The 12,709-nt window shown below is 43.3% G+C and overlaps 1 protein-coding gene across 4 annotated transcripts in view; it reads right to left on the minus strand.

The window, feature by feature from the left end:
* Positions 1–12,709, minus strand: part of STRBP (spermatid perinuclear RNA binding protein) — a 156,015-nt gene that overhangs the window by 30,972 nt on the left and 112,334 nt on the right. For 3 of the 4 annotated variants that reach the window (XM_069748449.1, XM_069748448.1, XM_069748452.1), the window contains 5 exons: positions 10,706–10,800; positions 10,127–10,222; positions 8,833–8,944; positions 5,154–5,251; positions 2,494–2,605 (listed from right to left, as the gene is read on the minus strand). In XM_069748449.1, coding sequence (XP_069604550.1) covers positions 2,494–2,605; positions 5,154–5,251; positions 8,833–8,944; positions 10,127–10,222; positions 10,706–10,800 — 513 coding nt within the window. The remainder of the gene's footprint in view (positions 1–2,493; positions 2,606–5,153; positions 5,252–8,832; positions 8,945–10,126; positions 10,223–10,705; positions 10,801–12,709) is intronic. The other variant, XM_069748450.1, reaches the window with a different exon arrangement.

Raw genomic sequence — 12,709 nt, forward strand, 5'->3', positions numbered from 1 at the left:
GGAGGAGTACTGCCAGAGCCCTGCAAAATGACCTCCAGCAGCCCACATTGTGCATGTGTCTGCACAAACGGTTAGAAACCGACTCCATGAGGATGGTCTGAGGGCCTGACGTCCACAGATGGGGTTGTGCTCACAGTTGGCATTTGCCACAGAACACCAGGATTGGCAAATTCGCCACTGGCGCCCTGTGCTCTTCACAGATGAAAGTAGGTTCACACTGAGCACATGTGACAGACGTGACAGTCTGGAGACACGGTGGAGAGCGATCTGCTGTCTGCAACATCCTTCAGCATGACTGGTTTGGCAGTGGGTCAGTAATGGTGTGGGGTGGCATTTCTTTGGAGGGCCGCATAGCCCTCCATGTGCTCGCCAGAGGTAGCCTGACTGCCATTAGGTACCGAGATGAGATCCTCAGACCCCTTGTGAGACCATATGCTGGTGCGGTTGGCCCTGGGTTCCTCCTAATGCAGGACAATGCCAGACCTCATGTGGCTGGAGTGTGTCAGCAGTTCCTGCAAGATGAAGGCATTGAAGCTATGGACTGGCCCGCCCGTTCCCCAGACCTGAATCCGATTGAGCACATCTGGGACATCATGTCTCGCACCATCCACCACTGTCATGTTGCACCACAGACTGTCCAGGAGTTGGCGGATGCTTTAGTCCAGGTCTGGGAGGAGATCCCTCAGGAGATCATCTGCCACCTCATAAGGAGCATGCCCAGGCATTGTACAGTAGGGAGGTCATACAGGCATGTGGAGGCCACACACACTACTGAGCATCTTTTTGACTTGTCATGAGGCATTTCTACTGAAGTTGGATCAGCCTGTAGTATGATTTTCCACTTTTATTTTGAGTATCATTCCAAATCCAGACCACCGTGGGATATTCATTTTGATTTACATTGATAATTGTTATGTTTTATTGTTCTAAACACATCCCACTATGCAATGAGTAAAAATTTGCAACTGGAATATTTCATTCAGTGATATCTAGGATGTGGTATTTTAGTGTTCCCTTTATTATTTTGAGCAGCATATATTATTTTAGTTTTTTTTTAATTTTATTTTCTGCGATCACATTTTAACAAGCAATACCTTTGATGAAGGCCAAGCAAATATAGCAACCACCGTCACACCAGTGAAGCATCAGCCTGGGAGCGGATGAAGATCTATTTCTATATAAAAATGGTTTACAAAGTATATCATCTAGTGATGTGGAAAAGCCTGTCCACGTGTATCACGTTTTCACGCAGGGACCTGTAGGTTTGGATTTCTTTTCCTTCATTTATACACTGCATTTTGCGATTACTTGTGTTGTCTTGGTCTAATATTTACATATGTTTTCTGATCTGAAACATTTAAGCGTGACAAACATGCAAAAGAATAGGAAATCAGGAAGAGGCAAACACTTTTTCCCACAACTGTATGTAATGTAGCACCAGCGAAGACCGCAAAGGAGCCTGCCTCAATTTTTAACCTTCAGTGCCTACTGTTCCCGCGATCATCCGTGTAAGGACAGAGATTTCTGTAAATTAGAAAAACATCAAGGACTTTGCTGCAAATGAAAACTGAACATGACACCTTCTTCAGGCTATGCGCACACGTTCAGGATTTTTCGCGTTGTTTCGGCAGTTTTCTGCGGGAAAAATGCTTAAAAAACGCATACATAAGTATCCCATCATTTTTAATGCATTCTGCAATTTTTGTGCACATGATGCATTTTTTTCCGCGGAAAAAAAACGCATCGTGGTAAAAAACGCAGCATGTTCATTAATTTTGTGGATTTTTTGCGTTTTTCCTGCTATTTAATGCATTGGGAAGCTCCGGAAAAAAAAACACACAAAAAACGCGCGAAAAATACGCATGCGGATTTCTTGCAGAAAATGTCCGGTTTTGATCAGGAAATTTCTGCAAGAAATCCTGACGTGTGCACATAGCCTTACGCTACACCACCGAACGACGATTTCTTTTTCTTTCTCATGTCTTTAAATGCTTCATTCGTCTTATTAATTTTAGGGAATTCATTTTTGAAGTGTCGTCTAATAATTAAATTCCAGCACATTGGTTAAGTATCCTGAGACAATGGAAATCTTCAAAGGGTTGTCCGGCTTACATCACAGTTTAGTATTGTACATCGGTCGCCATGATAATAGTAATGAATTAATGTATTAATTTATATGTACTGAAAATGACTGTACTTTCATGTCTGCCGCCGCTCAGCCCGATGCCTCTCTGTACGAGACTGTCTACAGATCTGGTGCTGACCACTATCCGATCTATGGGGTGTACCGAGGGAGGAAGGCGGAGGGCATTTATGGCCGTACATCACAGTGGCAGTGTTCACACACAGAGCATAAACGGTGCAACATTTTTTTTATTGTAACAAGTACTGTAGTGAATTCACATAGCATCCAGATTATCCTCTCGCCTTATTCCACATATTAGGATATATCTTTGGAAGAGTTTGGTTAGACTTTAAGAACTCATATCTTACCTTCCCTGTCTGTGCTTGACCACGAGTATTTCTGGAAGGGCTTATTAGATGGGAGTGGGTCCATTTGCAAGACTTTGTATATTTGTCCAAAAGCTAATAAACGCAGCGCATGCTGTGATGGAAGAGACAGAAAATGTTTAAGACACAGGAAAAGTTACAGTTCTCAATAATAAAGTATTTAAAGGGGTTTTCCCAACATCCTCATATATGGAACTTGTCGGATAGAACTTGTAAAAACAAGCGCTTTTGCAATTCACTGCTCATTAAAATTTGCAGCCGTTCTTGAGATATTAACACTTTTGTTTTGTTTATAGCTCATTGCCTAGGAGACCGACCACCGCTGCTGTCTAGCTTCCAAGTACTACAACTGAAGCTGTCCAGGATAAGCAGGTAATGGCACGCTGCAGCGATCCCAGCCATCTTCAAACCATTGTTTAAAAGCTCTATAGAGAGGAGATTGTAAGCACTGGGCAAGGTCTGCTGTCTAGAAGCGGTGGTCGATCTCTAAGGCAACGAGCTGTAAACAAAAATACTAATATCTAACGAACAGTTGAATATTTTAATAAGCTGTAAACTGCAAAATTGCTTGTCCGACGATACCTTTTAACCAATTTGTAATAGATTGCAACAAATATTCCAGAGTTTACAAAAAGCAAAATCTGCTAAAATCAATACAAATATCTACTGAAATAGTAGAATGACACAGTCAGCTCTGATGTACTGTACCTCCCCCCTACACTGCCTGTCTGCAGCTGTGTCAGTAATCACACTTATTTCTGTTCTTCTGAAACAGTCACATAGATGTGACTCCTCTCTGGATTGGCATTGTGGTGGAGGGGCAGTACAGCAGAGCTGACAGTGCAATGAGAAGCGCTACTAGAAAGGTTTGTAATGTGGCGCAGCTAAGCTCAGATGTGCTGTGCTGCCCCTTACACTACAGGGACCTTATCTGAAAGGTGTAAGTCATCTGTACTCTACTTTCTAATCATGAAGGAGGTGAGACCAGGAGATCATGTATCCTTACCTGTCACCTACTGAGAAACCTAAGCTATGGTGGGTGTTGTGGTGCCCTCCCACTAAAATGTTGCTCCCTGCTTACAATTGGGAAACTCATACAGGAAGATGTCCACGCCTCCAGTGAAAATTGTCTGATTACACTAACTAGGACTTAGTATTTGCAACCTGATGAGTTACCTTTTGTTATGATTGCGAATAACTCTGTAAGAGAGAAGAAATAAAAATACAAAAACTATGTTTTATTCCGCTTTGCGTCCACTATTATATCATGTGTCCAGTTCAACGTGAAACATTTTGTGTCTTTTAAAGGTCCTCTTTAAAAGAAGCAACAAAAGAACAACATGCACAGCAATGTCTTTTTAGCATTGCTGTGCATTATTTTCATTTTTTTTTATGGTGGTCTTGCGGTGCTTTTTCAGGCAGATTGTTGAAGGCATCACGCTGCCCAATAACTAACAGCACAAATCCTTCTTTCAACATGGAGTGGTCACTGACCGGGTAGAATCGATGTATCATATATCTCCTCGTAGAAAGAAGCCTGGTGTGTTACAAACGGGAAGGTTTCTATATAGGAATCATTATACAATAGAAGGGAGCGTTGACATCCTCGCCCCATAAATAGTTGTCCTCCTCTGACTCTCTGGCTCATTTCCAATGACAGTGAACGAAGCCAAAAGATCTCATCCAAGACTGACGGACAGTTGTTTTCTCAGCAATGGAAGCATTTAACCGAAAAAAAAAAGTCTAGAAAACAACCGGTCTCGGAGAGTAAACTGCACCCCCGAGCGGCAGCTCCTAATGTGTCGTCATTCATGCAGATGGTCGCTCTCTTGTAAAGTGATTTCTCCAAGAAGGAATTTCTTGTAAGACATTAGCTATCAAATTCCTTAATGACATGATATAGCAGCAAATGGTCTGAAGGATTTGGTATCACTGGATCCCAGACCGTATCTTACGGACGCTCTTTTAATCGCTGTCCAAAGGCCCCCGCCGCTCGATTCTGAGAAGGTGAGAATGACACCAGATCTGTCTCATTGGGTTTCGCAGTTGCACAAATGAAAGATTGGTCGCAGCAGGGCCAAAGGTTCCAGCAATAGATTACTACGTGATGCCTAGTAGACAGCGACTTCTCCTAAGACCCGAACAGTATATATAAAGTTCCGGAGAAAGGCTGACGCATCGTTTTGGTGACCCCCGAGGAACAGGAATAAAGCAGAATCCAGAAAACGTCACCGTCCGCTTTGAAGTCATCTATAATGCCTAAATTCGTCCTGATATTTATATGGTGACAAAGTAGCTCCTGAGGTCACCAACTTCTGGGTGAAACCGTTGGCACGCAGAAGAACTTTCACTCCTACACGTGGGATTAGGTTCAGAACTGGCTGCAACCACCTTCATGAACAGCAAAACATGCACCTCACTGTGCAAAATGACAGAACTAATCCTCATCCATCTGGCTACCGAACTTTCCACGCCCAGCACATTAATCCATGCCACTTCTGGAGGTGCCTGTGACCAAAGCCGGCTGTTTAAGGAATGGTCTCGGAGCCCTAGTCACTCCATGTATGCACTGCACTGCAGACTACGTGGGTGCTATAGAGACGGCCAGAATATATAAATAAATGAACGGTGCGTTTCATTACCTGTGCACTCTGCGTGATCTCCTCTCGCTCTTTCGCGGTCATGTAGGCCAAGGCATCTGTGGGTTCTCTTTCACATGGATCATGTAGTCCGGGCCCTCCTGCATTACACACATACAATCTAATTATGGAGGGTGGTGGCTTACATCCATTGCAATTAACCTAGAAGCTTCTTCCAAGTAAGAGAAGCGTGAACTCGCTACAATCCTAAAATGTAACATTCTACTTTATTTTCCTATAAATCTTTTTTTAAATTAATCAACTGCTTCCTAAGTAGCTGCAAGAAGTGGAAACAAATGGCTTTAAAAAGGAATCATCAGGTTTTTGCTACGTAATCTGATGTAGGAACAGAGAACCTGATTCCACAGATGTATCAATTACAGGGCTGCTTGGTGCAGTTGTGTTAGAGAGTAACATGACGTATGGACAGAGAACCTGATTCCAGAGATGTATCACTTACAGGGCTGCTTGGTGCAGTTGTGTTAGAGGGTAACATGACGTATGGACAGAGAACCTGATTCCAGAGATGTATCACTTACAGGGCTGCTTGGTGCAGTTGTGTTAGAGAGTAACATGACGTATGGACAGAGGACCTGATTCCAGAGATGTATCACTCACTTACAGGGCTGCTTGGTGCAGTTGTGTTAGAGAGTAACATGAAGTATGGACAGAGAACCTGATTCCAGAGATGTATCACTTACAGGGCTGCTTGGTGCAGTTGTGTTAGAGAGTAACATGACGTATGGACAGAGAACCTGATTCCAGAGATGTATCACTTACAGGGCTGCGTGGTGCAGTTGTGTTAAAATCCCCGATTTCTCTGCTGCAGATATAGCAGTTCTCTAAATGCTGAGCCGTGTATAACCCCGCCCACATCACTGATTGTCGTATTTCTGCCTATGCACAGTGTAAACAGAATTCTGTCAATCAGCGGTAAAGGCTGGGTGACACCTGAGCGGTCACAATGGCTTATATGTGTAGTGAGTCCATATAGGTAAACACAAGCCCCCCACACAATCCACGAGACCACTGCTTGACGGCCAAATCTATTTTTATACTGGATAAAAGGGGTTTTGATGAATGCAAGTTATAGCATATAAAAAGGCGAGTGGCCGGGGTCCAGCTGCTAAGGCCCTGCCCATCCCGAGAACAAGGGGAGCTGGGTCAGTCTCCTTTGTAGTGAAGATCTAGAAATAGGAGACAAGACCTTGTTCTTTGTCTTGGTGGTGCCTCCAGCAGTATCCGGCTCATGGCGCACCTTCACCATTGATGCGACGGAATATATATTTAGCAGTGGGGATTACTGGACTCTGAATCTCTACCATGTTGTCTTTAGGACATCACTTTGTACCGCTACATCCTTTATGTATCATTAGAGCAGTTTTTATATTACAAAGCCCCAATAACACGCCATTATGGTGTTACTAAACTTTACATTTAAGAATTTTGATCAGCAAGAAAAGTTATGAAACTTTTGCAAATCACTTTTCATATGTCTTCATTCCTATAAAAAATAGCCTATAAGTGGCTCATATGGAGTACAGATGATGGCAGTGATGGGTCACTAACTCCGGGGATAAGCTGCGGCAACAGATCATTCAGAACCCCACTGTTGCCCAGACTAATTTCCTGCCATCATCTGCAGTGATATCAGAACGTCCTCGTTTGGAGTACAGATGATGGCAGTGACGGATAAGCCCAACACTCAGGAGGAGACAGGAGCTGATCCATCACTGCCATCATCTGTACTCCATATGGGTATGATATCAATGCAGATGATGGGCAACAGTGGCGTTCTGAAAGCCACTTACCTGCATTCTTTTTTTTTTACAGGAATAAAGACAAATCCCTTAACAAATTGATGTGCAAAGTTTCATAACTTTCCCTGCTGGACACAAAGAAAAAAAATGACAGTTTAGTTACTCTTTAAAATACAATAAACGAGTCTGTGCATTTACATGTATAATTTTTGGACAGATCTAAAAATTACCGACCCCAATCAATAAAAAATATCTTCTATTTCTATCGCAGGTATTGGTGTATATTTCTGTATACAGTGAGCTGTGACATCTGGCAACAACTGGTGACAACTCATGGCCTTACACTTTATGCTCCCAGGATTATGGGAAACAAAACCTAAATTGCATTTAAAAAAAAAAAAAATATTTTTAAATAAAGTATATTTATGAAAAATATTTTTTCCGGGGAATAAATTATTAACACATTGTAATTAAATAAATTAAACAAAATGGTATTTCAGTAAATTTCATTTCCAGCTGTATTTGTTAACATATTCCACAATAAAACCCGTATACTTTATTAAACAGATCTCTTAGACCTGATAAGACTGCTGTACTTACTTTGAAAATCCGTGACAGAATGGCTTTATAGTCCTAATAATATGAGAATTTTATGAATCCAGCTATAGAGTGAGAGGGCTCATGAGCCCAAGTGTCCACAGTCTCCTCCCACCCAGCCTGACCGCTGCAGCTTGTACTGAGCAATGTAAAGTCGCAGCAGCAACAGGGAGGAGGGACTCTGAGGAGCTGTCAATCATGCTAGGTGTGCATAGATTCAGCATCTGCACAGAGGAGGCACCCTGAGATGTCAATAAGGCAAGAGCACAGATTCAGCAGCTGCAGGGAGGTGGTACACTAAGAAGCTGTCAATCAGGCTAGGTGGGTAGAGATTCAGCACCTGCACAGAGGAGGTATAATGAGGGCTGTCAATCAGGCTAGCTGGGCAGAAAACCAGAGGAGGCACCCTAAGGAGCTGCCAAAGCTAGGTTAGCGGATATTCAGCAAATGCAAGGAGGAAAGACTCTTAGGAGCTGTCAATCAGGCTAGGAGGATGGAGATTCAGCCGCAGCAGGGAGGAGGTATACTGAGGAGCTGTCAATCAGGCTAGGAGGATGGAGATTCAGCCGCTGCGGCGGCTGGATATACAAATTTAAACATTTATTCTGTTTGTTTCAATGTATTCATGATCTTTGATATATGTTATCAGATCTCATAGTTTAACTTCGTGGATATATATATAATTATTAAAAAGTGCGTATATCCGCCCCTCTTCATTTCTAAGCCCTGAATGAAGGCCCCTGTACGGTGCTGAAACGTATAGCCCTAATAAAGTGCCTGTACCTCTACTCATGAGCCGTCTTTCTTCCAGCTAAACCCAGTGGTTCCGTTTTTCTTCCACATCCTGCATTACTCATTGGGTATAACCGGCACAAGGAGGAGCAACACCCGGTCCACTCTTTACAAACTATTACACAGAGTGTTGCCTGCTGTAAGCACATCTCGACCAGGTGAGCAGTTCCGCTTACTCAGTCACTGCATTTACCTAAAACATCTACACTATGGAGCAACACCTGTATATTGCCATTTTTACATGGATTATCAAAGTAAATACATCAATACCATCAGGTCCAAGAGGTCTATTTAATAATGTACGACGTATAGTGATAAATCCCCTTCAAAGGTATTGTCCACAGGATAGGTGATAGGGGTCCAACTGCTGGGACCTGCACAGATCGGCAGGACAGGACACTTATCTGCCGCTCACTGTCCCAGCGGTCGGACCCCTTTTCACGGGGCAGCCCCTGTAACGGTACATCATTACAAACTACACAGCCAGGACACTGTGTTGTGGTAAAGCGACATCCTAATGACCCTGATCTTACCAGGCAATATGATGCCGGACGCCAGGCACTCCATGACTCTGCGCAGCGCCTCCCCCGCACCCAGGGGTCGGTTACACGTTCCTATTGCTTTTTCGCATATGATTTCTAGCGGCTGAGAAAAGAAATGGTTGAGTAGTTGAGATCAGATCTGCAGAGGACCGAGAATAATATTACTGACTGTAAGATTCCTTAGAAAATCTTGTATTTACTGCAAATAAACAATCAGGAACCCGGGGAGTCGTTACTCACCCTCCCCAGGTCCAGTCTAGCCTCTCCACCGCTGCTCCAATCTTTGATGGTCAGTTGCAGCGCTCGTAACCGCTGCAGCCAATTGCTATGTTCGATGGGTAATGTAAAGTCTACAGTGCTTGTAACTGCTGCAGTCAATCACTAAGCTCAGCGGGCAACGTAACATCTAGTGTCTGAAACCACTGCAGTCAATCACTAAGCTCAGCGGATAGCGTAATATCTACAGTGTTCTTAGCCGCTGCAACCAAGCGCCAAGCTCAGCGGGTAACATAATATCTACAGTGCTTGTAACTGCTGCAGCCAATCACTAAGCTCAACAGGTAAAGTAATAACTACAGTGCTCGTAACCGCTGCAGACAATCACCAAGTTCAGCGCTTGTATTTGCTACAGTGAATCCTTGAGCTCAGAAGGCCACAAAGTGTACTGTGTTCAAAACTGCTGCAGTCAATCACTAGTCTCAGTAGGTAATGTAATGTCTACAGTGCTAGTAACCACTGCAGCCAATCGCTAAGCTCAGTGGGTAACATATATAGCTCCTATGTGCTAAAGCCAATCACTGAGCTCAGCAGGTAAAGTCTCCAGTGCTCACAACCACTGCAGCCAATCCCTAAACTCAGCAGATAACCTACAAAGCTTGCATCTGCTACAGCCAATCACTAAGCTCAGAAGGTAGTGTAATGTGTAGCAACTGCAGCCAATCACTAACATCAGCGTGTAACATAACGTCTACAGCACTCGTAGCCGCTGCAGGCAGTCACTGTGCTCAGTCTCTTGCCTTCTACACTGGTAGAGCTGCGGAGCCTAGTGATCGGCTGCAGCAGTTATGAGCATTTTAGACATGACGGCACTGCTACCATCAATCACCAAAGACCAAGCAGCATCGGAAAGGCAGTGCAGGACCCGGGGAGGGTGATAACAGATCCATTCTTTTAGATCTCTGTGACCTTAGTGTGTAATATAAATTTAACCCTGTTAAAACAATGGCAATTATTTAATGACTATTGGATCCCACCCGTCCCCCCGGACTGCCAGAGACGGACTCACCCATCCTTTCAGCTGCGCCCAGGTGGGGACTCGGTTGCACAAATCGCGCAGAATGCGGAGCACAATTACACAAGATTTTAATCCGTTTGCTCTTGCCTGGAATAGACAAAACGGTTCCAGTTCTGCTGCCATGTTCAACTCTTTCCCCTTAACCTACAGAAAGGCCTCGGACAGATTCTTTAAAATGTGATTACTGAGTAGTAGATGATTAAAATTCATGCAAAGAAAGTTACAGAATGGCGACACATCCGTGTTTAGAGAAGGTCAGGCTTTACCTAGTATGGAACGGGAAAGCTTCATGGAAAGATTGCTTTTGTAGCCTCATGATCATGACGTTGTCAGCTGGCGCTACCGTACCTACACCCATGGGGACGGCGGCAGTGCCACCCATGGGGGAAAATGGCGGAAACCGTACTGGCTGTACGTCCACATGGGGGGGCAAGTAAATCTACAGTGACGTAACTACTCAGATCTTATCACAACGGATTACAGAGTGCATGAATTCATGAGGTCGGAGAGAAGGTTACAGGGAAACCTCATAAGGCTACAATAACAATAAGGTAAGAACAAATAGCCAACCTGAAACCATTTGGCATGTCGCAGAGACGCCAAGGCGTTCAGGCATTTCTGCCTGTCCAATAAGTCCGGAGGATCTTTCATCGCAACATTTTCTACTGATAAGATGGGACAAAAAAAAAAGACAGATACAATTTGACCAAGGGGATTCTGTCACAGGAAAGAGTATGGCAGCATCTGAACAAGCTAATAAGACTCCCAGAGAAACTGAATGGTTCACAAAGTGCACGGCGGTTATATTCTCCAAAAAAAGGCCATTCAAGTAGTAATGTGCAACACAAAGCAAAGGAGGCATTCACTTCCAGTTTACAGATCGATAACAGCTACGCACCATCTGGGATCTTATTAAAAATGCACAACATGTCTCAGGACGCGGAAAATAGGCAGATAGCACTTCTCGACCGTCCCTGCAACAAAGCGTTCCCGAATACCTTCCCAAGGGTTGGCGAACGGAATTTTTTTAATTTTTTCTAAGTAAAAATAATATAAGTGAAATCGTGTACGGCTGATAGGGTGAGTTTAGACATATTACCACGCCGCCTTAGTAACGTTTAATACAGTTAGGTCCGGCCCGCAGCGAGGAGAAAATGAACGCTATAAATCCGTACGGTAAAGATGAGCGGCCCGCTGCCATCAGATCCGACGATATTTCACCGGCCATCGGCGCCGGAGGAAACGCGGGATTACATCATTGGGATAACCAGGCAGACTGTGATGGATGTGTATTAAGGGAGTAAAAAAAATATATATATATATATATAATAAAATAATGCATGTTGATATATAAGTTTTTTTCCTTCTATAAAGACAAAAACTACGCGAGAAATCTTGCAATGCGATGATTTAAAAAAAAAAAACAAATATTAAAATGAGTCCACAGAGGCAAAAAAAACCTTAATCGTTGTTTAGTTTTGTCTTTTTTGCAGATTTTGTTATGGAAATGCTGCTGATTTCACCCTTCAGATTGCAAAAGGGCAAGATCCACAACATAAATTGATATGCTGCATATCATATCCGCAGGGCAGGTCCATTTCTGCAGCGTTCGGATTAAAATCTTAAAATAAAATCCAACATTCATGTGCAATAATACAGAGCAGATTTGCATAAGGAAAATATGCAGCGTATCAGTCTCTAAAGGGAGAATTATATGCAGACATGTCTTATATTGCATAAGAATGGTCTGTGGAGTCCAAATAAGATTTGGTGGTATTCATTTTCCCAAGTTATGGAATCTGTCATCAGGTTTTTGCCCCCTAATCTGAAAGCAGCATAATATAGGGACAGTGACCGCGATTCCAGCGATATATCACTTACTGAGCTGCTTACTGTAGTTTTGATAAAATCACAGTTTTCTCTGCTGCGTATCTAGCAGAGCTCTGAGTGTTAAGCTCTGCATAACCCCGCCCACACCACTATCTACACAGAAAGCAGCCAATCAGTGATGTGGGTGTGGCTGTACAGAGCTCAGCATTAAGAGAAAACTGTGATTTTAGTACAACTGCATCAAGCAGCCCAGTAACTGATACATCGCTGGAATCAGGCTCTCTGCTCCGACATTATGCTGTTCTCAGATGGGGTGTAACAAAAACCTGCTGACAGATTCCCTTTAAAGGTAGAATAAAAAATGATGTGCTACATTTTTTTTCTTCTTCCATGAATTACTATCTTGGTGATCAAAAACAGGAATGCACAATCCAAAATGAAGTTTTGTAACAGCGATCTGACGGCAGGTATATGTGTCTAGATAAAGGAGGCTGATGTATCAAGGTGACGCGTGCCATAAGCTCCGCACAGACACGTGCTTCCCGATGAGTGCGCACATAAAAGAAGATGTGGATTTCATGCATTTATTTTTGGGGAAAATGTCAGATTGTTTAATCGTTAGAGACTTGATTAGTGGCGTTTGCAAATTCCGATATTCTCCCTCGCTAATGAAGCTCGCAGGTTGAGAGCAAAGACATCAAAATGAAATCCTGCCTTCTAAAAATGATCAAACGCTTCAGGACT

Source organism: Ranitomeya imitator, chromosome 2 (genome assembly GCF_032444005.1).
Source record: "Ranitomeya imitator isolate aRanImi1 chromosome 2, aRanImi1.pri, whole genome shotgun sequence".
Lineage (NCBI taxonomy): Eukaryota > Metazoa > Chordata > Amphibia > Anura > Dendrobatidae > Ranitomeya > Ranitomeya imitator.